Source organism: Acinonyx jubatus, chromosome E2 (assembly GCF_027475565.1).
Source record: "Acinonyx jubatus isolate Ajub_Pintada_27869175 chromosome E2, VMU_Ajub_asm_v1.0, whole genome shotgun sequence".
NCBI lineage: Eukaryota > Metazoa > Chordata > Mammalia > Carnivora > Felidae > Acinonyx > Acinonyx jubatus.
Window position 1 is genome coordinate 2,860,844 of NC_069396.1, and position 25,720 is coordinate 2,886,563.

Below are 25,720 nucleotides of genomic sequence, written 5' to 3' on the forward strand. Positions count from 1 at the left end.
CACACATGCCCACACACACATGCACATATACAAATACACGTATCCATATATACACCCATGCGCATGTATTATTACACACTTACGTATGTATCTTTGTACATTGCACACCTGCCATATCCCCATTTCATGATCAGTGCACACATCAGTGTGCGTAACGCGATCGGTGTGTGTCTCTGTGGGCGTGTGCACACTGAACTGAACCAAAGACCTTTTTCAGAAGCCAGAATCTGTTCGCTTTGTTTAGATGGGAGCACAGAAGTGCATCTCCAGGTTGCCTAAGAGTAGAACGGTAAGGTTGCTTCTGGTCTACACTAAATACAGAGGGGAGAGGTGCTTGGGTGGCTCCGTCGGTTGAGCGTCCGACTTCAGCTCGGGTCATGATCTCGCGGTTTGTGAGTTCGAGCCCCACGGCGGGCTCTGTGCTGACGGCTCGGAGCCTGGAGCCTGCTTCGGGTTCTGTGTCTCTTTCTCTGTCTGCCCCTCCCCTGCTCACCCTCTCTCTCTTTCTCAAAACTAAAAACACATTAAAAAAAAAAAGTTTTTAAATACAAAGGTGAGTTCGCTTTAACTAAGAGTAGAAACTTTTTTTCTTACTGATCTGTAATTTGGAGGCCGTGATTATAACCACGATCACGACTGGAGCAGGTGTTTGGGTTCCTAAGACCCACCCACGGGTCCTCTCTTTCCTCAGTGGGAAGGAACGTTCACGGGACTGTACCGATTCTGCAGATTCCATCACCCTACTGTCCGTTCCGTCAGCCTTCCCAAATCAGATGAGTGAGGGGATTAGGTAACCGAAGCTCTCTTTACATAGCTATAAACTCTATTACAAAGCAGATACATACTCCTGCCTTTTTTTTTTTTTCCTGAGCCATAAAAATAATGTTTACCTTATACTTATTGGAGTTGTAACTCTAACATACCATCCTTCAAAAATGGCCGTAGTCGATTATTGGCTTCTCCAGAAAACAGCCACCATAAATTAAGAGAACACATGAGAGAGCAAATCAAACCCAAAGAGGAGAAATTAAAAACAAAAACAAAAAACATAGCATATACAGTGGAGTTGCCATCCGTGTTGGGGCAGGAAGCACTAGCCCTGGGCTGCTCTGCTCCTGTGGTGTGGTGAGGGCGCCCAACGCTCAGAAGCCAGAGCCCTGGAGATGCTGACAGGGCTCCGAAACGTAGTCCCTGACTCCTCTCTCCTGTTACACTGTTTGCTTATTCCCCCCAGTAATCCACTGAATCAGTCACTGAGAGGTTAATGAAAAGACAACTTTATTCACAGGGGCTGAGACTCTGGGATAACAACATATCGAGACAGGCCTGCCACTGCCCAGTGTGTTAATCGCAGTGAGCCTGGATGTCAACAGTGGGATCTTGTCAAAGTTCTTAAAATCAAGGATACTCTCCAGCTCACCAAAATGTTCCCACCAACCTGGGTAGAACGTGCTCGAGGAAATTTATGCATCGGTAGCACATGGCTTTAGGGATAAATCCTCGGGAAGCCAACTCTGTGCTTACTAATAATTAAATGACTATGCTCGTCTGAAATGTCCTTCCGAATATATTAGCCACTAGGCTCTCCTGTTGTAAAGCTTGTGTTCATTTTTCTATAAGTCCTGGAAATCATTTTAAAAGTTATTTGGGAGATCTATCTCAGTTTACCTCCAGGACTCATGACTTATTGTGCCTTTTCCCACGTCAGATAAAATTAAGGTAACCTGGAGGCTCAGAAAACCCAGTTTCCCACCCAACGCAACCCAAAGAGAGATACTGTAAGAGGTTAGATGCGCTTCCCGAAAGTTCCAAGCTGAACTGGGCTGTAAAAATCTCCATTTTCTTAAGCAGATCTTTGTTGCAGAGCACTCCCCCACCCCGCCCCCGCCTTCCTGCTCCCCACCCCCCCCCCACCAGATTTCCAGTCACCTCCATAAGGTGTTTATTTAGCTGCAGGCTCTAGGCCCAAGGGTAGAGGCTTAGAGACAGGATGTCTGATAGAACCCTCCCCCTGAGCCTCCTGTTCTTTGGGGTCCAGAGAGGCACCCTCCAGCAGATATCATCAGAAGATTCCTTTTCTCTGCCCAGCATGACCCATCTCTCCCAGTATCTGCTTGTGTGTGTGTGTTTGTTTCCATCCAACTTTCTTAAGGAAAAGTGGTCCTTTACCACGCAATTCTGGAAAACGCAGCAAAACCCAAACCCAGAGCTTGAAAAAAAACATGCACATGGAAAGTCTTGTGTTGTCTACGACACCTTCCCTCCTCGTCACACACTTCCAGTGTCCCCTGCTATCTTTTGATCCCTTAAAAACAGAAGCAACAAGACGGGATGCCTGCGAATGTTGGTAACATGTCTTGGAGATCATGAGAATTGACTGGCAAGCTGTCGTAACACAACAAAACGCTATCGTATAGAGTGCACTTTCTTAATAGGGGTTGTTAACATAGAATTTTCACAGGGCCATCCTTGTAGGAAAAAGTCAAGCATCTAGCCAAAGAATATAGCATATCCCCAGTAAAAATGTCTAGAAAGAAAAAAAGAGAGAGAAATTCTCTATTTAAAATAGAAATGTGATTTCTTAGCCGTCCACCTGGACATTGGTCTTAAATCCTCACCAGGCCCTAGATCTCGTGAAGAACCTGAAAAACAGAGGTCACTCCTGGTGCCCCCACACTGGGACTTCAGGGACAAACCCAGCTGTGGACACCCATCACCCCACAGATTCAAAGCCAAGACCTGGGCAACAGGGACAAACAAGGGAGCTGGCCACCGTCAGATAGATGGTGGTTCTGTTTGAAACCACCCTCACCGCATCTGTGGGTCCTGCTGTCGGGTAGTCTGGGCCCTTGCTGCTCCGGACACACAGGACCCGAGGTGGGGAGTGGGAGATCATGCCCTTAGACTGCCCTGAGGTCAAGGAAGTCTCCTGCTGTCTCCGCAGGAGGTCTGAGATGCCCAAGTCCTAGTGGGACGGGGTCTTTTAAATCTCCGAAGGTGCTCCGGGTTCTGGGAAAGTCCACCTCACCTTGGAGGAGGCAGGAGCCCCTGCCCACCTGCGCGCAAAAGTTGGTAACGCTTCCCGGGATCCACACGTTGCAGAAGAAAAGCTCGTTTTTTAAAAACTGTGACTCCTTCCCGCCGGTGATGGGACCCGGCCGCTCACAAGCTCAGACCAGGGTAGGGGAAGGAGCCGCCACCGTTTGCTTTACTGAAGTGAAGCACCGTGTCTGGAAGCTGCAGAGGGAAATACGAGAGGAAAGGGATCCCGAGCTGGTAAAAGCCGCCCTGGACGTGCGGGTCGAGCATCAGGGAGGCGTTGAAAGGCGGAGGGAGGCTCGCAGAGGTGGCCAGAAGCGAGGCACCCAGACAGCTCCGGGGCGCGGGCTTGGCGCCCCCCGGGAGCTCGGCCCCTCCAGTGGGCTCCTGGCCCTGCCGTCCCGCCAGGATGCTGTCTATGCTGAAGCTCTTGGACTTGTCGGAGCTCTTGGGAGAGCTGTGGGAGGCAGGGCGCGGAGGGGACCCCAGACCATCCACCGTGCGCGCCGGCTGGCCCGTGGCCAAGGCCGCCGCCGCCGCGCCCTGGACAGCGTCGCCCACGTCCTCCGCCGGGGACACGGGCCCGGGCCAGCGGAGGGGCGCGGGCGGAGAGGAGCCGCCCCCCAGGGGCGAGGGGCGCGCGGGCGCGCCCTCGCGGCGGGGGGTGGCGGGGCCCCGGCGCCCTGCCCCGCTGCCCGCCCCGGGCTGCGCCTCTGCGCCGCGCTCGCGCTCGTGGGTCTCCGCGCGGGCCCGCTTGGCCTCGGGGGCCCCTGGGCCTGGCTTGGGCTTCCTCTTCCGGCGCCGGTAGTTGCCATTCTCGAACATGTCGAGGCAGCGAGGGTCCAGCGTCCAGTAGCTGCCCTTGCCCGGCCGCCCTTTCTCGCGGGGCACCTTGACGAAGCACTCGTTGAGCGACAGGTTGTGGCGGATGCTGTTCTGCCAGCCCTGCCGGTTGTCGTGGTAGAAGGGGAAGCGGTCCATGATGAACTGGTAGATGCCGTTCAGCGTGACCCTCTGCTCCGGCGCGTCCTGGATGGCCATGGCGATGAGCGCGATGTAGCTGTAGGGCGGCTTCTGGGGGGGCTCCGCGCGGCCCGGGGCGGCCAGAGCGGCCGCGGGGGCGAAGGCCAGAGGCAGCCCGGGTCTCTCGGGGCCGTAGAGATAGAGCATGGGCGAGGCGGCCAGAGCGGGCAGCCGGGGACCGAAGAGGCGGCTCATGGCGAGCGGGAGCCGGCGCCGCGCTCCCCGCGACGCGGGCGACCCAGGGGCTCAGGGACTGCGCCCCGCGCCGCGAGGGCCCTCCCGGGGAGCCCGCGGTGCGTCTGACTCCCGCTCCGCCGCTCTCCCCGGCGGCTCCGTGCTCTGTCCCCTCATGGCTTTACAAATGTTAAATAATTGTTGTAAGTTTGCTATTATATGTTGACTTAGCGCTGGAAAATAAATTGTCTATGATAAACAGTCCTTGTGCGCTCAGCCCACCCACAGTAATTAAAATTTCATTGCCGAAAAACTCCAAGCTTTCCCCTCCACGTGTCTTTCCGATACCAGCCAATCGGTGTCGGGGCTATTCCTTCATTTGTTTATAGAATTAGTCTGTTGATAAGTCCGCCCACCCAAGTTGAATCAAGCTGTGTTTATTTGGAAAAATTTCCGGGCACCCAATATATAAACGCACTGATCTGATGTTTGAAATATCACGTCCACCCCTTGACGCTGGAAGCACACACAGTCAGTGAGGCAGGATGTGGACCTCGGTGGCAGGGTCTGCAGGGCCAGGAAGGCAAGGCGGAGATGGGCGGGGGGCGCAGGGGTGAGTTTTACCGCTGGCTGGTGGGGGGGTGGGGGTGGGGGGAGCCCAGTAATCCGGAGCCTCCCACAAAAGGTCTTTTCTTCTCCCAGGCTTCGTGGAGATGGAGATGCCAGGGTCTCATAAAACGCCTCCTGGGGTCTTTTTTTTTTTTTTTTTTTAGATATTTGGGTGGGAGGAGAGGAGCGTCTCTCTTAAGAGCCCTGGGAATCTCTTGAGAACAGGAGGCAGCTTTCCTTGGACAAACCCTCAGGATGAACCTGGCATCCCGAGGCCGGAAGCCTCTACCTCCAGCTTCTCCGGAAGCCAAGGCACAGGGCGACGGGGGTGCCAGAGAGGGCACGGGTACCTGGTCCACACAGCTTGCTTGAGGGTCGTTTCAGAATAACCCGGCTTGGAGAGTTCGGAGGGGAGAAACTCGGGTCTTTCTGATGGGGCTGAGGTTGCAGGCCCGGGACACCATAAAAGGGGAGTTTGGCAGCTGGCGCGGGAGAGCTGGTATTTGTGAATGCGGGTCTCTTGCTTTCTATTCTGCGCTTTCCTGTTTATAACAAGGAGGGGGGTTATAACAACTTTACAAGTGCACGCAGCTGGCCCGTGATTACATTAAGCATTTGGGAAGCCTGCTTGCTCTCCACCCCCCCCCCACCCACTCACCCTGGGGTGTAAGCACCCCCACCCGTCTCATTTTACATTCAGCCACGTCATGGTTTGAATAAAAAACCCTGAATGATGTCGATTCAGAAGGAGCCTGTCTTCTGCTCCCCGGTGAGCCTCGGCGGGGGTGGGGGCATTACTGTGACTCGCTCCTGTTTATGATCTCTGCTGAAAATTTTTTAAAAGAAAAAAAAAACCCCACTGGGGATCATTGAATTAGTGTCTCATTGAGTAAAACGCGTGGGGAAAGAAAAGACAGGGGGGTGAGGGCGCAGGTGGGCGTAGGAATGTCCCCTCTTCTGGGAAGGGGGCCAGAGGCACCACAGTCCTTAGGGGCGGGGATGTCTGCTGCTCCTGCTGTCACAGAGAGGCGACACCTGGTCAGGAACGGCCAGGTCATGCCCGGAACAAGGGAAAGAGCCCCACTCCAAAATGAGGAATTCATAAAATAACTCTGACGTTCGGCGGTTCAGGGTAGACGGCAGGGCAGTGGGTAAGTTTGACGACACGCAAAAGGAAGTCAAAACCAGGGTCGAAAAACCGGTTTGGGTGCAGGAGCGGCTTGAGGGAGCGCCAGGCCAGGCGCTGGGACACCTCCAGGCCCCTCCAGGGCGCTGCATTTCTAACTTCAGCCAACCGTCCGGCCCCGCCTGGCTCCGGCCTAGGTGTCCAGGACGGTCCTCTAGCCAGGAGGGGGAGGGGCGCTGTCGTCGCTCGGGCTCTCACCGGCGCACCCCTCTCAGCCCCGGGGTGAAAAAACAACCTCAGGCCCGAGCTTACGCAACTCGGCGGTTCCATGGTCCCCGGGGGTCACCCAACCTCTCCAGACCAGCGCGCCCCCAGCAAACTCAAGCTTGGATCCAGCTCGAGGTCCGGCCTCAGCGCCCCCTCTAACAGACCCAGAGGAGACAAACGGGGGTCGCGGCGCGCCGCCCCTCCGCACCCGGAGCCCTCCCTGGAGCTCCCCGGCACCCGAAGTCCAGCACGCGCACCCCTGCCTCTCCGGAAAGGCGCGTCGCCGCAGCGCTCCCTCTAAACTCCAAGGCAAACCCGAGCTTGAATTTGTACAATCGTAAACGCCGCCCCGTTTGGGCGAGGGCCGGAGGCAGGCGGAGACCGCGAGGCTGGTGGGCGGGGCACTGATAGTAAAGGAGGAAAGAGAAAAAAAAAAAAAAAAAGCCCCAAAAACAAAAAACAAAAAACTCAAGTTCTAGTCGCGGTCTGGAGAGGCGCGTCCCGCCCCGCGCGCTCGCAGAGCATCCCCGGGAGGCTCCTGCGCGGCGCCCCAGCCCGGCTCCCGCGCGCGGGGACGAATCCTGGGCTCCCAGGCGACGAGTTTGTAACTTGAGCCTAGGAGGGGCCACTGTAGGAAGGAGCCCCTCGCTGGGGCATATTTCCGGGGAGCGCAGGGCACCAGCCCTCGGCGTCCGGGCGCGGATGCGCCCTCGTGCGGAAGCTCGGTGTGCTGAGAGCCGTTCTGAGGCCTGGTCGGGGGTGGGCAGGGGAGCCTGGGAGCCGGCCAGGCTGACGCGGGTAGCCCGGAGAGCCAGGCGGGGACACAGGAGGTCTCCCTAGGCTCGTAGTCTTTACGTCGCCCCAAGCTGCAGGCTTCTCGGAAGTCAGTGCCCCCGCATCTCCCAGCCTGCAGCAAAGCCCTGAGGTTTCCAGCCTGCATGGAGGGAGGCTCCCGGAAGGACCCTGGTGGCTCCTGCTCTGGGGCCCCAGCAGAAATAGGGGTGGGTGTGGGATGAGGGCAGGGAGCACCCTGGTCCTAGCGCAGGCTGGGCAGAGGCCAGGCACCAGCCAGGTCCCAAGAGGCCTCCGAGGAAAAGGCTGAGGGGAGGGGAGAGAGGAGGTGCTCCCATCCGGCCTCCCCAAGGGCAGTTCCCCTTCCTCTGCTCCTTAGCAAACTGGAAATCAGACGCTCCAGTCATGGACGGTCTGTGTCATCTTTCCCCACACGGAACCGCTTTTTCTCCGGGTCAACACAGTTGGCGAAGTCTGCATACACGAACGAACGATCGGACCATACCTGCGATAGGTTTGAGCGGAGGGTGGAAAGATACAGGACTTCCTCAGCCAGGTCACCTCCCTGATGTCCCGAACCCGCTGGAGATGGTGGTGACAAGGGCGATATTAATCACTGAAACGTCTCCAACGCTACTAGGTGCTGGCACCCTCGTAAGAGCTCCCTCGGGTCGTGTCAGTCCTCCTCCTGGCTTGAAGACACAGAAGTCCTCACCGCTCCCATTCTACAGACCGGACACTGAGGCCAGGAAACTAACAGGAAGTGTTGCAGACAGGGGAACAGCCCCATTACAATGGGGCTACTGTGTGTGGATGCCAAGGGCCCCATGGAAGCTCTCTCCAGAACCCTCACGGCATCTTCGAAAGACGGAAGGGATGGGTTTGCCCATTTTACAGATGGGCACCAAACACCCCAGACAACAGAGGTCACAAAGAGCAGAACGGGGTGGGGGTGGGGGTTGGAATGCACACGCTTTCCTGCCAAGGCGGGTTCTCTGAGGCCTGACATCCTTGGGTGTCCTCAGCGGCTCCGCGAGGTATGTCTGGAGCAGGTTCCTGCTGCGTTGGGGGGGGGGGGGGGGCATGAACATAACGCTCTGCTGAAGCCCAGAGAACAGGGCAGGATTTTCCAAATTACTGATTTCCTTAGAGCCCATATTGTCCCCAGCAGTAATTTCAAGGGTCTAAAACGGGCAGTCAGGGCACATCGCTAGGGCACATCAGCATGTGGCCTGACGTACACCGTTGGCCGAGACCAAAGAACCACTGTTCTCCTGGTGCCCTGTAAACCCTGACGCCTAGCCGTGAGTCCTTCCTATGGCCTGGACTCTCCTGACCTGTGTCAGGCTCACTCGTCCTCAACCATAACCCTGCTTGATGATCCTCCCATTTGGCAGTCGAGAAATGGGCCGAGAGAGCTACAGGGGGCACGCCTGAGGTCACACGAACCCTCCGCTGGCCTGTGTGGAGGCCCTCAGTTGGTGCGTGTGGATTCAGCTTAGAAAGGCTCGTTGAGGAGGTTGCCTGTAAAAACAACACGCAGGCAGAGAGAGAGCCCCCACGGGGCTGCTGGGAAAGGTAAGACCCAGAGCCAAGGGCCACTAAGCCGGGGGTCAGAGGGGCCTCTCTGGCCTCCGTGACCTCCCGCCTGGGTGGGCATACAGACTGAGCTCAAAGCTGTACCCCAGGCTGGGGCAGCCCTCCCCATGCTCCCCAACTCCGTTTCCTTAACAGGATCTGTGCGGCCAGGGGGCCAGTCCATCTGTCAGCCCGCCTCCCCCCCCCCCCCCGCCCCGTGCCAGCTTTTCACACACACACAGTCCCGGGATCAAGTCCCCACCAGCCCGACACTGGCAGAACCACCCCAGCATCAGACATACGCATTCGAGAATCACACTGTACGCGGGCTGCGTCTCTCTGTGTTGGCCACGAAGCAGGAATGTCGCCGAAGCCCGGGAAAGGCTTGCACGAATCAGGGCAGTGGTGGCCGTCCTGACTGCAAAGTGTCTGAAACCCTGCAGCCTCCCTTACATGCCTATGTCAAAAAGCAAACGTTTCAAATGCCTTGGCGAGCCAAGGCCACGCAAAAAGGAGGCAGGCAGGGAACGCTTCTCGAAGTTTGGGAAAGCATTTCGCGTATGTGGTGCCCGAAGGCTTCCTCTGGGGGCACTGGTCCCCTGTGCCCCCCTCACCTGGAGGCTGCCCCCCCCCCACCCTGGCCCTGGCTGCACCCAGGGCATAGAACCTCGGGCCTCCACTTCTCCCTGAGAGTCAGGAGCGTCCCCGCCTGAGGTCCCCGCCTGGGACCACACAGGCACACGTTCCCTGAGGCACGAGGCACAGGTGCTGAGACCCCCAGCGCATTCCGGAGAAAGTGAGTTCTCCCTGTTAATTAATGGGTCTCTTCTCGGGTCTCTCTTTGCACTCACCTCAGGTTTGTGGTTATCAGTGAATTCCTGGCCAACACCCGCGCAGTGTTCTGGATTCGGAGTGGATTTGAGGAGGGAGAAGGCAAGAACTCAGGCACTGGGGTTAGTTTCCACAGGGGACGTGGGGGTGTTCTGGGGACTCCGTGCTCTCTGCTTTGAATGCAGCTTACAAGCCTCTCCCAGGCCCAAAGGCGACCCCAGGCAATCTTGGGGTAAAAGGAGATGGGCCCCAAGAGTTTTAGGAGCCAAGCACCAAAGTTCACAGGACCCCAGGACATTTGCTCCTCCCTCTCACTTCTGATCTTCATTTCTTACCAGCCAGATAGGAGAGTGGGGATAAGTGAGGGCCCGCTGCAGAAGCCTGACTATGCCCGAAAGGAAGGTGCCAGGCTGCCCCAAATGCCCTTACACCCACCTGGTCATTTTACACGTAAGAAGACTGAGGCCAGCCAGGAGAAATGGTTTGTTCACCTGGCATCATGTGGCCGTGGAATTCCTAGGCCAATGCTCAGGCAATTAGGGGACACGTGTCACCATGATTTGGGTGTGGGTGGGGACAGGCTACTTGAACCAGGGGATGAGGACCACCTGGCGGCAGGCTCAGCTCTGGCCTCGGGAGAGGGGCCTGGGCTGGGCCACACCCCACACGTCCCTCTCCCCTCGAGAGCCGTGAGCGTGGGGCATGTCTCCGAGTCTTACAAGAAGCAGAGAGGCTCTCCGAGCTGCAGCCTCTATGGGGCTGGGAATGTTCGGGATTGTCAGAAGCCTGGGAGTCTTTCCCAGCGGCCCGTATCTATGACAACTGGACCCTGGGTAGAACCGGTCCAGGCAGCCAAGGCCAGTCGGGCACGCAGGGTTAACTCTGTAGGAATCGGTCTCCGCCGTGGTGTTGGGGCTGCTCCCATTTTATTGACAGTAGCTCTGAGACCTGCCTGGTTCCACGTTACTGGATCAGGAGGGAACGTGGCTATTGCACGGGGCTTCGTGCTAAGTGAGCTCGGCGGACCGCAGAGCTGCCCGCCAGGAGTCCCAGCAGCCCGCGACCAACATTCCGGCCCTTCCATCGTCGGCCTCCTTTCCCCTTTTCCTGAAAGGCCCTGGGCCTCGCGAGGACCCAGCGGCCGAAGCAAGGGGAGGGGAGCGGATACGTGGAGCAAGGACAGCCCGGGGCCGTGCACGGTCTCTGCATCTTTGCGCGCTGGGTGGCAGACGCCCCAGGTCAGCGGGAACTGGCAAAGCGGCCCCAGATGCCTCCACCGCCTCCACCGGGATGCTCCGCTTCCCGCTGCTGCTGGATCTCCCCACCCCGAGGGAGGCGCCCGAGGCCGCTCAGTCCCCAGGCCCGAGGTCCTAGCGGGGCTGCTGAGGCGGGAGCGCTGAGCCCAGCGAGTTCTGAGCACCGTGTCCAGCTCACATGGCCGGCCTTCTGGGGGAACTTACCCGCACCTACCCTGGCCCCTGGGCCTCGGGGTCAGGAAGCTTTCCGGGTTCCGAGGCGTCCCAGCGTGCCATGGCCTCACACACCCCTCCCTCTGCCGCCTCCAGAGGCCTGGAGAAAGCCCCGGACACAATCCCTCGAGCTGCCCAAGTTCCTAGGGAAATGGAAGGGTGCTCGTCTCCCGGGCGGGGGTCCCTTCTTGAGCTGTTCACTGGGCCAGCGCCCCGGCACAGGCACTGCTCTCAGAGGGGCCTTCCCTGAGACAGAAGGTCCCGGTGTGGCTTCAGTGGCAGCTCGGGTCTCGCTGAATTCTTTCCCATTTCTCTCCCCTTTATTTCCTGCGTGTCTCTCAAACCTCCGCTGAACTCCGAATCTTGAGAGGAGGACGCACTTTCAGGGCGGACTCTATGAAAAGCCTGGGGAAGGAGAGAGCCCGCTGGACTACCCTCCTGGAATCCAGCGCCAGCATCATCTGGAGAACAGGAACGAAATGGCCCCGGAGCGCAGGAGCTGGGCAGGGAGGGCCGGCCTCTGCTGCCGTTGGGAGCTGGGAGCGGGGGGCCTCTTGGCCTCCCTCTCTTTCCTCGCTGGCTAGTCCAGCTTACTCAACCAAGGCAAGGGGGCCTGGGAGCCTGCTGGAGGTCAGACACCAAGCGCGGGGGCTCCCCGATCCCGAGCACTATGAAAAGGAACAGAATGCAGCATTTAAGTCTTAACCACTAGTCACCTCTGGGGCCACAGATCCAAAGAATCTGTGTGGCACATATGGGGAAATTTATTACGTTCCTACCTCCCCCAGCACTACATCAGCATGACCTGGAGACAAACTGCCATGGTTAAAACAACACAAAACCAGGTTCTGTTCAATGCCACTGCACCAAGGAAAATCACTTTTTGGAAAAATCATCATCCCCCGAAATGTTAAGCCCGCTTCGCCCTAAGCAAAGTACAGCTGACCTCCTTGGGTGGGAAACAAATCCCCAGTTTGGAGCCCCAGCCTCAAAACTCACACTCAGAGACCAGCGGGGGAGGGGGGGGGAATTGTGCCTTTGAGCCAGTGAAAGAGATAATAAAATCATCCCCTCACCCCCCTCCCGCCCTCCGCCCCAGCCACACCCCACAAATGGTTTCATTGCTATTAAAAAATTTTTAAAGACAAGATATCAAAACTGAAAAGGCAATCATCTCCCTGTGATTTACAGTCCCGAAAGAGTTGGTAAATTTAGAACTCCAAAAGCATCGTAAGTTACATTCGAAGGCCGAGGAGCCTCTACAGGTTTTCACTGCAGTAGGGTGAAGATTAAGAGACCATATCAAGACGTAAAGGGGTCTGAAATCCACCTCTGAGCTAACCGCCACCAGAATTAATCCCCTTTGGACCTTCTCCGGCCCACTGCACATTGTTTTCTGGAAAGCCATTACGATGGGGAAGGAAGTCCGCATTTTAGGAATCGGAGGGAAAGCAGGACTCCCCCAGGTCCCAGGTTCGCAGTTAAACTAATGAAAAACTTGGGTCCTCCCTGTCTTTTGCTTCTGCAGCTGGGGATCACTGGGTTTGAGATGGAATGGTGGTACTATTTGTGTTGACAATTGGCTTTTTTTTTTTTTTTTTGCATTTAGCAAAACGTTTACAGCGAATAACGTGAAGGTGCCCAGTCCTTCAGGCATCCACGTCCAACCGGGACGTTTCTCAACTGCCTAGGCCAGGGTGGGATCTGAGTTCATGGAAAGTCCTTTCCGTCACTAACAAGACAACAGGGGAGCGTCCCCAGTCCCCTGCGAGCATCTGTATACGTCTATGCGTTCACCCACCTGCGTAACAAATATGATCAAAACAGGTGGATTTGCAAACACACCTTGTTTTTAAAAGCTGCGAGAACACAAACACACTCTCCGGACTTGGGGCAGAAAAACAACATGGGTTTATTTTAAGGTAAGTACAACAATTAACACCACATAAGACAAACACAGGTGAAGTTAAATTTTTAAAGTTTTTTTTTTTCTTTTAGGAATGCTCAGGGAGGAATCTACTATACAAAACCATCACACTCTGTAAATAAAAAGTATCAGATACTTGACTTCTTTATCCGCCAACAACAACAACAAAATAAATTATTTCCTTGTTTTGTAAAAGACCTACCACCGGGAAAAGAATTATGCCTCATAAGTACAGGGCGGTAAAAAAAAAAAAAAACCCACGTAGGTTTCTTAAATTTTCATTTTGGGAGTTAGAAATGGTTGGGCAAGATGAAAACTTATCCAGTGAACTCAACTTTAAATATTATATTAATGGCTCTGAACAACAACAACAAAATAGCCTGATTACAAATGCACACATTTGTACAGCACGGTTAGAGAAATTTAAAATTACACACAGCACAGACGTAATCTATAGAGACCCCCCCCCCCCGCCCGTAGACCTATGGGGGTCTCTACAGAGAGAGTCATTACCGGGTCGCTCTGGGATTTGGTCCGTAACTTAATTTTTTTTTAAACCCCAGCTGCAGCATTCAGCACAACCATCCTGGAAGGAGGGGAGGGGGGCTTAAAACTCAATATTCATTTCGCCGGGCCGCGTCCCTTGTGGGGGGGGGGGGTTCTTTTAGGACCTCGGAAACGGGGCAGCGAATTAAAGTTACCTGAAGCTTCACAGAGGACTGAGGCCGGGCGCGAGCTCTCTCTGCTCCTGAGTCTGAGAAAAAAAAGCTGGTGGGCATATTTTTTGTTTCTTTCTGCGCCTCTGCAGCCTGGACTGCCCGAGAGGCCCGGGTGTGGGAGGCGAAGCCGGAGCGGGCCAGGCAGGTCAGTATTTCGTGCAGTCGTAGGAATAGGGGGCGGCGTGGCGGTAGAGCGCCGGCGTGGACCTGTAGGGCAGCTGACAGCTCGCGTTGGTGCCGACCTGCGGTTCCCCGAGGGCCGCGTTCTCCACCCCCAGCCGGTGGGAGTTGAACATCTCCCGGACGTTGGGGAAAGTCTGCTGCTGGGCCGCGAACGTGTGGCCCGGGAGGTGGTTCAGGTCCCCGCTGTGGTTAAGATACCAGGAGGCCGCCTGGGCCGCGGCGGCGGCGGCGGCGGCGGCGGCGGCCGCGCCCCCGGGCTGGGGCGCCGGCTGGGGCTGGGGCGCCGGCGGGGGCGGCGGCGCCTGCGGGTGGTGGTGGCCGTGATGCTGGTGGTGGTGGCCCGCGGCGGCGGCGGCGGCGAGCGCGCCCTCCTGGCCTGCGGCGAGGTTGAGGGCGCTCAGGGGCGACGTGGGGCCGCCCGGGTGGTCCGAGAGGGCCTCGTCCAGCGCGGGCGGGACGCACATGTGCGCGGGCCGCTCGGCCCCGGTGTACAGGCTCATGGCGCGCATGCTGCACTGGTAGCCCCCCGCGCCCCCGGCCTCCAGGCCCTGCGCGCACGGCTGGCCGTAGGCGGCGGGCGGCGCGGCCGCGTACGACAGCGCCAGCGGCGGCACCACCAGGCCCGCGCGCCCGGACGCGGGGCTCAGCTCGCCGCCCGGCGGCGACGTTCGCAGCGTCATGATGTTCTCCACGCTGAAGCCGGGCAGCCCGTTGGGCGCGCCGGCGTGGTGCTCGGGCAGCGAGCCGTCGGGGGAGCCGGCGGGCGTGGAGGCCGCGCTGCGCGGACTGCCCTGCAGCGCGCTCTCGGGGCTCAGCGTCTCCACCTTGGTGATGGCCGGCAGCGCCGGCGACGCCGCCTCGGTCTTGATCACCAGCTTCTTCTCGACGTCCTTGGGGGCGTCCGCTAGAGGGGGCCCGGCCGGGGCGCCCTTGGCCGCGGCCGGGGGCGGCTCCTTGAGGTGGGCCCGCTCCTCCTTGTCCTTGGGCACGTCCTTTTTCTTGAAGCGCCGGCGGCGCCGCAGGAAGCTGCCGTTCTCGAACATGTTGTAGGAGTCCGGGTCCAGCGTCCAGTAGCTGCCCTTGCCCGGCTTCTTGTCGTCGCGGGGCACCTTGACGAAGCACTCGTTGAGCGACAGGTTGTGGCGGATACTGTTCTGCCAGCCCTGCTTGTTCTCGCGGTAGAAGGGGAAGCGGTCCATGATGAACTGGTAGATGCCGTTCAGGGTGATCTTCTTCTCGGGCGCGTTCTGGATGGCCATGGTGATGAGCGCGATGTAGCTGTAGGGCGGCTTGACGAGGTCCTTGGGCGCCGCGGGCTGGTGGTGGTGGTAGGGCGCGTAGGAGCGGCCCATGCCCGCGCCGTACTGCTCCGGGTGGCCGGAGTAGACGCCCATGGGGCTGGCCATGCCGCCGTAGCTGCCCGCCGCCCGGTAGTAATTTGGCTCGCTCAAGTAGGGCACCACTCCCAAGGCGTTGGGGTCGGACACGGAGTAGCGCGCCTGCATGCTGCGTCCGAGACGGCTCGCCGCCGCCTGCGCGCACGGACCGCGGGGAAGGCCCTGCGAAAGCGAGAGAGAGCGAGGGAGCGAGAGGGCGAGAGGAAGGGAGCCGGCGGGGGTGGCGGGGCGGGGGCGCGGGAGGGGGTGGGGGTGGGAAGGGGAGAGCCCCGGGCGCCGGGAAGCCTCGGGGGCGAGGCGGGGGAGGCGCCGGCGCTGGGCGCCCGCCCGCGCGCGGAGAAGGGGCGCTCAGTTGTCAGCGGACCGGGCGGATCGGCATCCTGGAGGGCGCGCCCCGGCGAGCGCAGCGCCGGCCCCTGCTCGCTCGCTCACTCGCTCGCTCGCTCGCTCGCTGGCTCTCGGGACCGGAGGGTGGCAGCCGGGGCGGGCGGCGGGGACGCAGTGGAGGCGCCACGCGCGCAGCGGACCGAGGACGGCCCCCGTGTCCGCGCCAACGGGGGGAAGGCGGCTCTCCTAGCCCCCCAGCAAAGAGGCAGCCCCGAGGGTCAGCGAGCCGGGGTCCAGAGTGGCTGTCCCGCCGAGCCCGGAAAAAGAGGCAAAGTCCCTTTTAGGGATTGGGAAAAGTTTCAAAAGTCTTCTTGCTGAAAGCAAGTTTTTACTTTCGTCCGGCCACGCCCCCTCCGGGGACTTTGCGCCAATAGCCCGGCAGCTGTGGGGAGTCGGCACCAATCAGGGCGAGGAGCGCCGGAATCCGTCGGCTCTAAGACCCAGCTGCGCTGGACCAGACTTTTCTGCAGTTCAGGCTCAACTTGAAAAGATTTTTTAAAAAGAGTGATATCTTATTAAAATTTATTTCATTATCACATTTTGGTTAATGGGCCAGCATGCCCCCGGGGAGGGGGGTGGTGGGGGGAAAGACACCCATGCTCCTTTGCAGATAAAGTTCATCTGAAATATAAAATCGAATCGATTAATGTAGTCCAATATCTCCCCCAAGACCTTGTAAGTAGCAAAGACCCCGGGACTGTTTTTCTTATTAATGAGTGATGAGGCGAATAATTAGATTTCCTAATTAGGGGGGCCCAGGTGCAATGGATTCTAAGCGAGCGTGCTGGATTGGAATGCAAGCCCCCCCTCCCCCGCCCCCCCCCCGCCCCTGGATGTTGTCATCATTGAAGCAAATAATTAATAATCGACAGAGAGTTTGCAGGTTTGGGCCGTCAAGATGACCTGCAAAGCTTTTAGAGGCAAATTCTGGAAACTGAATGAATGCCCCTCGCCTCCACGGAGGAGGCAGGCCGCGCCGGCTTGCAGGGGAGTGTCCGGGTGGGGAAGGGGCAAATACCTTGAGAATGTACTCCTCTGAGTGCGCCGCGGGTTCGACAAATCGTCGGCGGCCCCGTGAGCAGTTTTGTGGGGTTCGGGGAAACAGAGCGGCCTCGTTCCGCTAATTTCCCGCATCCCCCAGCCGCGTCGACGCTTGCGGCCCCCACGTCCAGCTGCGCAGTGCCTCTCCCTTTTCCCAGAGATAAATTCCCTTGGACAAGCCGGCTCCCGCGCTCCCCGAAGCCGGGAACAATGCAGCCAGCCGCCCGGCCCAGGCAGAGCCCGCGAGGGGAAACCCGAGCCTGCTTCCCGCGGGGGGCTGCGCCCCAAGACGCGCGTCCGCGGCGCGGGGCACGGCGCGCTCGGGGCGAGGAAGCTGCCCCCAGCCCCGTCCGCTGGATCGCCAGCCCCGGGGCGCAGTGCCCACCTCCCGCTCCCGCCAAACCCTCTTGGGGACTCTCCAGGCTGACTTACTCTGCGCCGGTCCTTTTTGTTTGGCTGGCGTTTGATAAGGTGATTGGGGCACCAGGGCTCCGTGGGAGGACGGGGTAAGCCATCCCAATCGGCTGGGACACCTCCAGAGCTGATACGGTCGAGATACTGACCTGGAGCGACCCGAGGTCGGCGCCCTTCAAAGCTTTCCCCTTTCCTCTGGGTACCCCGGAAAGTCAGTTCATCTGTGGACTGAATATTTATTCCCCCAACACCTCGGGCGATCGGATCACACTTACCCGCTTCCCCTGGAGGGGGAAGGACGCTCATAAGGAGGGCTAAAGGCTGGTCAGAATTCTTCTGGAGGTCGTCCCTCCGTTGGATAGGGAAGAACAAAGATACAACTTGCGTGGTTTGGGCCCCCACCCTACCCCTGTTCCGTCAGGCGCTTGCCTGATTCCCGGGAAAGGGGTGTGAGAGAATCCGAGGGCGCTCAGCTTTGGGGAGGCGAGAGAAGGCAGTGGAGACGTGCCATTCATTTTCAATAAAGGAACAAAAGAAAAGTGTTTGTGTGCGTCATCTATGAATGGTATGCTCTCCTGATGAATTCACAATCAGAGGCAAAGCACAAACCAGGTTCCTAGTCTCTTGAATAGTTCTACTTCTGAAACACTATATTTTTTATGGGTGCCCCGAGTCTTTCTCTCACTTAATTTTTTTTTTTTTTGCAACGAAGTAAAATAAAGTTTCCCAGTCCTCAGCTCACAGGTGAACGATTTGACTTTATTATTTTTTAATATGTTCAGCTCCATTTTATAAAATAAATATATGTGTGTGTATATATACATCTTCCTCCCGGATGGCCTGCCAGGCACCTCGATTTCTCACAATTTTACCGGAAATGCAAACTATTGACCAAGAAACACTCCTCGGTCTGTAGGCTTCCTGGAGAAATATTATTCCCTCTGCTTTTATGAGGTGCCTTAAAAAAAAAAAAAAAAGCTTTATCACAGCACAGAGCTAAACCCAAAATAACTGTGGACCATGGAAAATAGATTCAAAAATGGTAGTTTCTGTCTGAGTTTGTATTTATAAGCGTGTCCAGGTTTAAAATAATGTCATCTGGAAAGCCCCTGCTTGAGTGGCCAAAATTATTATTGCCCCCCCACCCCCTCCCCCCCCCAAAAAAAAGCGGGGTGGAGAGGAAAGAAATCCTTACAATCCAGATAGAAAAGGTGAGAGAGACATTTTCCTTTGCCCCTGGAATTAGGTTTCTTCTCCGCTCAGTAGGACTCCGGGCGAGATGTTTGCACAGGTTATCATAACAACACCTTCCACACACCTGGACTTTGCGAAAACCACGTTTCCGATCTTTGCTTTAACCTGCCAGCGTATTTTGGATCGGGGGCTCCTAACTCCTGGCTGATGGCTTCCCCTGCTCATGTAGTGGTCACGGAGCCCAGAGCGGAATCGGGCCCGCAGAGGGCCGTGTGTGGTTCCAGAACGATGAGCGACGATGAAGGCGGGCGATAGTCGGGTCATGCCCCACTCCCCCCACCTCCGTCCCCCCAGCCGACCGCGTAGCCTCTCGGCCCGGGCGCGTTGGGCTCCTGGACGCGGCGGCCGCCGCGGGCCTGTGGTGTTGGCGCCATCTGAAGGCCAACCGGGGAACTACTCTGGAAAAGAAGAAGGAAACCCGGGCGTTCTGGTCGCAATGGAGGTGCTGCCACCGTCTGGATGCACGTGAGCATTGCAGCGCGGGAGTAGAAGCCTTCAAACACCTGTGGAGTCAGAGAGACTCTGAAAATAAACTGCGGGCCCCACCGCGGGTGGATTAAGAAGAAGCAAAACAGGGGCGCCTGGGTGGCTCAGTCGCTTAAGCGTCGGACTTCGGCTCAGGTCGTGATCTCTCAGTTTGTGAGTTCGAGCCCCGCGTCCGGCTCCGTGCTGACAGCTCAGAGCCTGGAGCCTGCCTCGGATTCTGTGTCTCCCGGCCCCTCCCATGCTCATGCTCTGTCTCTCTCTGTCAATAATAAATAAACATTAAAAAAAAAAAAAGAAAAAGGAAAACGTTTCCCATAGCTTTGCAATGTGTCAAGAACACGATCTGCGGGGAAAACAGAAAATGTCTCTGAAACTTCTCAGGAGCAAGAGATTCGCTGAGGTTTTGAGCAAATGAAAGTCTGTGCCTCTCGGGTGGCTAGAAGTTTACGTGTTGCCCCCCACCCCGCCCCCACCCCGGGGCTGTTGGACAAACTGTGTCTCCCCATGGCAGCTGTCCTCCTGCCCAAGGCGTGGTGCGGATCTCAGGGGACTCATCGGAAAAACGTTTGTCCCGGACGGTGTGCGGGCGGCATCGGCTTTAACCAGAGGGAGAGTCCTAAACATGTCTGCAGCTTCTGCCTTTGAGGCCCAACAGAGAATTCAAAGAGGCCACAAGCGAAAGGAGATTGGGCCTTCTCTGTTTTCAAGATATTTGTCCCAGGGTCCTTTCAAAGTCTCCCCTTGGGCTCAGGAGACGCCTTAGGTTTTAAGGCAAGGGACCCGGGATAAGAGCGGTCCCAGGCTTCCCAAATCTACCTGGGACCTGATGAACCCTTGGGGTGAGCAGAATCCGTGGTGCTGCTTAAAAATCCATCATCGTCCGGCTCCTAGCAATTATCTGTTTTCCGGGACAGCAGGTGTGTCCATGATGAAAACTCTCGGAGCCCATTTCGCAGAGCGAGGCCTTTCTCGGGAGTTGAAGTGGCACCGTGGACAGTGTGAAATAACAGGGGGGAGGGCGATCCTTGGTGGGAAGACAAAAGAAGCTGGAGAACCACAGGCCACGCTTGATCGTGAATGGAGGAAATTTCAAAAGCAAACAGAGGAAGTTTCGAGAGCCCCTGGGGAAATGTGAATCTGGAGTGCACGTTCGAGAATAATCTCGTATCGGGGTTAAAATTCTCGAGTGTCATCACCGCATGTGGCCAAGCAAGGACACGTCCTCGTTTCTGGAAGGTACACGTCAAAGTGTTTAGGGTTCGTGTCATCCTTGCTGCAACTTGTACCACAGTGAACTGCAGGTGGTGGGGGGGGGGGGAGGGAGAAAGGGAGACCCATCTCAAATGGCAAGTGAGGTAAAATCTCTAACCTATGGTGCGTGGGGATTCACTGGGCACTGGTCTTGCACCTTTCCCGTAAGCTTGACATTTTTCAAAATGAAAACAAAAAATGGGGGAAAAACACGCCTGTCACTCTGAAAGGTTAAGAAGGAAAGTGCCACAAAGCAAACACCTTTCCATGCAAGGAGTCGCAAGACCCAATGTGGGGACCAACTTGGCCCTGGTGTCCCTTCTCCTTGCGTTCTGGACGTTTCTGAAAAATAATCGTCAACAGCTCAATCACATTACCTGTGGTCGTTATATATATATAAAAAAAAAAAAAAAAAAGAAAAGAAAAGCTGATTCTCTAAGGAGCTTTTCTGCCTTATAATTCAAGCCACAATTAATTGCCACAATTCATACAAAGATGCAAGAAATCCAGTAGAATCCTATAGATGTTTTCCAAACAGGATGTTAAAGATATGCATATGGGGCGCCTGGGTGGCTCAGTGGGTTAAGCGTCCAACTCTGGCTCAGCTCATGATCTCATGGTGGGGTTCGAGCCCCACATCCAGCTCTGTGCTGACAGCTCGGAGCCTGAGCCCTGCAGGCTTCAGATTCCATTTCTCCCTCTCTCTCCGTCTCCCTCTCTCTCTCAAACATATATAAGCATTAAAAAAAATTTAAAGGTATACATAGGTTTCTTCGCAAAGGAATTCATTACATGCTTCTCTGTAAGTTCTGCGTGGTTGCCCTTAGCCAGATTGCTGTGTGACTGATTTGCCTAGTGGGTGTATCAGTCACGTGAGGCTGGTGTAGCCCCAGTGAGAGGCCATCCCAAGTCTCAGTGACTTCCTGTTGGGCCAGTCCCAGGTTGGCAGGAGCTCTGCTCCTCCAGTCACTCAGGAGCCTGAGTTTTCAAGAGCTGTCCCTCCTACCACCTCGCCAGGGGCAAGACAGGGAGATCCTGCCCTGGGAATGAAGCGGTCCAGCCTTCAAGAGCCATGGATCCCTTTCCTCCACAGCTCATTGGCCAGAGCCGGTCACATGGCCCGAGCGCCCCCAGAGAACCGGAAGCTCGGTCAGCCGGGTGCCCCGGCGGGTGGGCGGAGCCAACGCTGGTTGGGCGGAGCCCACGCTGGTTGGGCAGCCTTACGTGTGCCACTCGTGTCCTACCTCTCTAGCCCTTGGTGGCCGCCTAATTCCTCTCCGCAGTCCCAGTGCCTGGCGTGACACCTTGGCACGTAACAGGTGCATAAGAATGTTTGTTGAATGAATGAATGTAGGGCTTTTTCAAGATTTTCCTGCCTACTGTGTAGGAGAAAATTTAATGTGTGCGTACTATGTGCTGGACGATCGGTCCCTAACTGCTCCTTTAATCCTCTTTTGGGGTGGGCACTATTAATATCACTGCTTTGCACGGGAGGTGAGCGCAGTCTAGAGGCCTTAAGTAATCGACTCAGGTCTTGTAACCGCCAAGTGATAGGACTGAATCTCTCAGCCCGTCACTCTGGAATTAGGGTCAGGACCTTGGAAGTCAAAAGAGACTTAAAAAGTTAAACTAGGAACTTCTATATACATATAAAAATAGTCTAAATGGAAACAAATAGATACATAATTTTATAACTATATATACATGGGGAGTAGTGTATGCACGAAGGCACGACTTCTGAACACACGTGACTCAATGTCCCTGAAATTTTACCTTTTTTTTTTTTTAATTTTTGTTCAACGTTTATTTATTTTTGGGACAGAGAGAGACAGAGCATGAACGGGGGAGGGGCAGAGAGAGAGGGAGACACAGAATCGGAAACAGGCTCCAGGCTCTGAGCCATCAGCCCAGAGCCTGACGCGGGGCTCGAACTCCCGGACCGCGAGATCGTGACCTGGCTGAAGTCGGACGCTTAACCGACTGCGCCACCCAGGCGCCCCTGAAATTTTACCTTTTTATATCACCAGCAGGAAACCCTGCCATTAACCCTGTGGGGTAAATGACTCATTATCAGAGCCTGTGAAAAGCGGACTATTCTCTGGGAGGTGCAGACAGGGCTTGATTGTGTGGACAAGGGCAGGGAGAGAAAGAGGGAGTCAGTGACTGGTTCTCACCTGTGGGGTGAGCCCCAGGGAATAAGCCAGACTGGGGTCACCGTGCAGGGCAGCGTTGAGCAGAGCCTCAAAGTGACGGCGGGGTCTCACGGTGGTAGTAACCGAGGGAGGCCCCAGGGGTCCTCTAAAGGACTGAATGGAGTCCGGGGTGCAGACTTGTGCCCCCAAAGGAGTCTGAGCGTGGCTGGCCCTGGGTGCTTTTCACCCTTTAGGAATCCCATGAAAGCAAAGAACATTCCCCTGCTGGACCCCGGCCTTTGCACACGAGTGTCCACACCGGGGACTCCCAGCGCCAGCCCAACCTGGACCCTCCACAGGGCCTTTGCACGTGCTGTCCCTTTTGCCTGTGTCCCCAGTCCTCAGTTCCTTGCTGCCTTGCCTCCTTCTCTGAGACCTCCTCCCATCTGCTTTCTCCCGTCCTTCACCCCACCCCCATCCTGATTCGCTTCCCCCTACCCGACAGGATTCCCCCCCTGACAGGATACAAGCAGCCGCAGAGCAGAGGGAGACCTGGTCTGCCTCGTGCACCCACTGCACCCCACGCCTCACTGCTGTGCCTGGCACAGAATCCACGCTCCAAGATTGTAAGCTCAACGGATAGATGTCACCTCGGGCTTCAGAAACACCCCGTCTCTCCTGCCGTGACCACAGGCCTCGTCCCCCAGTTAGGGGCGGAAACCCAGGACTCAGTCCCAACAGTTACTGGCACTTATTCTAGGCAGAGGCTGCCTAGCAAATGGGAAGCATTGTCAAATGCTCCACGGCTGTCCTGGAAAAGGGCTCACAGGCTGAAACTTCTGTTTTGGCAAAAACACACGCAGACCTTTTCAGCTCTTAGCCTCTTAAACGATCCTACATCCACGAGGCAGTAGGTGCAGCTGCCGAATAACCACGTGCCATCAACGTTCACGGTTCAAGGAGAAGGTGGCAGGATTTCTGGAGCTCCGTGTATGATAGAAATTACACTGCCTTTTTAAAGGCGTGCGGGTCGTGCACTACACGGCTAAACAGCAGCCTCTTGCCATCCGGCTCCCCAGTCACAGAGACCGTGAGCCCCTTCTTGGGCTCAGCCACCCACTGTCTCGAGAAAACAGGCTTTCTCCTCGGTGAGGGTGGCTGTGATCTTCTGCCTCCCTGCTCTGTGTTTAAAGATGGTAGTAAGTTTACTTGGAAGACGCCGGCTGGTTCCCGTGTGCAAGGGGGCCGTTCAAACCGTGACCCAAACGGCGCCCGGTTGTTCCTGGGGCGTGGCTGCAGTCGCGTGTAAATTTCGCGTTAGCATCTGGGTTCGCCTGACGCCGGCACAGCTCTGAGCGGGCACGACTCCGCCCACCCTCCGCCTCTCCAGCTTTAGACCCAGTGCCGGTCCCCTCTGTGCCTTGAAGTGATGCCTCTTGAGTCCGCTGCTCCTTGCCAGGGACCTTTGCGGTGTTGGCCCATCCCCGCTCTGATAGAGGAGTCTCTTCGAGCGCCCCACCCTTCCCACCTGCTAGCCACTGGGCCAATTTGGGGTGCGGGAGGGCATTTCTGGGATGGGAGAGACACCCACAAAAGCAGGAAGGAGGAGAAGGACCAAGACAAGTTGACAGAGAGGAAGTCTGGCTGAGAGAGGGGGTTGAGTGTGCAAGCTGGTGACCCCACAAGGCCTGGAAGGCTGGCGAAGAAGTGTGTCCGTGAGGTCACAGCTGGAAGCTATGCACGGGGGGATGCAGGTGCATGGAGGGCAAGACACAGGGTAAGTGGGGGGGAGGAAGGAGGAGGTAGAGGAGAGAGGAGGACAGGAAGGAGGGAAAGAAGGGAAGGAGGAGGAAGGAGGGGGAGGGAGAGGGAGGAAGAGGAGGGAGGGAGGAGGCAGGAGGAGGTGGTGGCCGCAGACACCGGGGGAGGACAGAATTTGGAGACAGGAGCCGGGTGCAGTCTGAATCGTGTGGCACACCCTTGACCTGGGCAGTGGGGGCAAGGCATCGCTGTGACACTTCGGGCATCCTCGCCTTGCCTTGGTAGAACGTGCCTTGAAATGCCAGACGCTGACGGACAGCCTCAGCGGATCCCAGGATGGGAGAGGGCGCATAACTCAGGAGCAGAGCCAGATAACCGAGGGATGCCTGGAGGGGGAAGGGAACCTGCTAGCTCCCCGGGAGCCAGTCTTTGTTGTTATTAGAATGATCTCTGCTTGCTTGTGTTTGTTTTCAGCACTTTAGGAGTTGCGTGTGTATGTGCATACGGTGCAGGGGGGAGGTCGGGCAGCAGAAAGCAGAATGTGGCATTTAATATCTGAAGTTCGTACCCGTAAAGCTTAGGCTGGAGGCGTTGGCGTTTCAGAGGCGCACACGGGGAGAGGGCTGGCTGTCAGCACCCCGGCACCTCAGTGAATCACTGGATCTCATCTCTCAACAGCTTCCCTTGTCTGTCTAGCAGGATGGTTATGGGACGATGACAGCGTGCCTGCTGCGGGCTGGGTGTGCTCAGACTCCCCGCGTCCCCGGCCGCTCTGACCTCTCACCCATTCCAATGGAGGAATCCCTTCCCCCACATTTTACAGAAAAGGGAACAGACGCCCAGAGAGGTGAGTGAATTGCCCTAAGTCACACAGCTCGGAGATCCATGGCCAAGCTCTCCATGCTCTTGCCTTTTTCACTATGTGTTCCTTCTGGCCGGCTTCGAAGGGGTCGAGAGAACACGTAAGGAAAAGCTGTGACAAACTATAAAACCCTTACATGAACCCACGCACACCCTGGGAGCAGCCCAGGTATCCTCCGGTAGCTGAGGGGTGAATAAACTGTGGTCTGTGCAGATGATGGAATGATGTTCAGCACTAAAAAGAAAAGAGCTGCCCAGCCCTGAAACGATATGAAGGAACCTTAAGTGCGTATTACTGAGTGAAATCAGGCAATCTGGAAAGACTACCGTCTACAGGATTCCAACTCTATGACATTCTGGAAAAGGCACAGCTATGGAGACAGTAAAATGTCAGGGGCCACCAAGGACGAGAGGGAGGGGGAACGAACAGGTGCCTCAGGGGATTTGGCGGGATGGGGGCAGTGAGACCATTCTGTATGATACCACAATGGACGGGTCCACATGTATACGTTTGTCCACACCCATGGAATGTCCACCAGCAAGAACACCCCCTAACGTCAACTGTGGACTCTGAGTGTGCCTTCAGTCGGGATGCTATGGCAAAATCACACAGGCTGGGCAGCTTAAACAAGCCTTTGTTTCTCACAGGTCTCAAGGCTGGCAAGTCCAAGATCAAGGGTCACAGCAGATGGGCGTCTGGTGAGAGCCCGCTTCCCGGTCCACGGATGCCTGTCTTCTTTCTGTGTCCTCCCACGGCGGAAGGGGGAAGGGAGCTCTCTGGAGCCCCCTATATAAGGGCCCTGACCCCACCAAGGAGGCTCTGTCTTCATGACCTGTCACCTCCCAAAGGCTCTGCCCACGAAAGCCATCACATGGGGCATCGGGCTTCAACATATGGGGTGGGGGAGGGTGGCACAGACATTCGGTCCATGGTGATAATGATGATGAGTCACAGGTGATGGTGATGAAGGCACTGCTGTGACGTGGGATGTTGATCCT

At 56.7% G+C, this 25,720-nt stretch overlaps 3 protein-coding genes and 1 long non-coding RNA gene across 4 annotated transcripts in view; 2 read left to right on the forward strand and 2 right to left on the reverse strand.

Annotated features, from left to right (window-relative positions):
* Nucleotides 1-25,647, forward strand: part of LOC113604387 (uncharacterized) — a 364,860-nt gene extending 339,213 nt beyond the window's left edge. Inside the window, exons 8-9 of the long non-coding RNA XR_003426303.2 lie at nucleotides 24,539-24,707; nucleotides 25,370-25,647. This is a non-coding gene — a long non-coding RNA (uncharacterized LOC113604387). The remainder of the gene's footprint in view (nucleotides 1-24,538; nucleotides 24,708-25,369) is intronic.
* FOXL1 (forkhead box L1) lies at nucleotides 1,920-9,247 on the reverse strand. Its single transcript, XM_027076360.2, has one exon. It carries the CDS (start codon nucleotides 4,255-4,257, stop codon nucleotides 3,163-3,165), a length of 1,095 nt encoding a protein of 364 aa, XP_026932161.1. The 5' UTR covers nucleotides 4,258-9,247; the 3' UTR covers nucleotides 1,920-3,162.
* Nucleotides 9,350-12,646, forward strand: LOC128313311 (uncharacterized). The gene is made up of 2 exons (XM_053211164.1): nucleotides 9,350-12,381; nucleotides 12,518-12,646. Exon 1 carries the CDS (start codon nucleotides 9,682-9,684, stop codon nucleotides 10,837-10,839), a length of 1,158 nt encoding a protein of 385 aa, XP_053067139.1. The 5' UTR covers nucleotides 9,350-9,681; the 3' UTR covers nucleotides 10,840-12,381; nucleotides 12,518-12,646.
* FOXC2 (forkhead box C2) lies at nucleotides 13,661-15,370 on the reverse strand. Its single transcript, XM_053211160.1, has one exon. It carries the CDS (start codon nucleotides 15,240-15,242, stop codon nucleotides 13,701-13,703), a length of 1,542 nt encoding a protein of 513 aa, XP_053067135.1. The 5' UTR covers nucleotides 15,243-15,370; the 3' UTR covers nucleotides 13,661-13,700.
* Nucleotides 25,648-25,720: the final 73 nt, after the last annotated feature.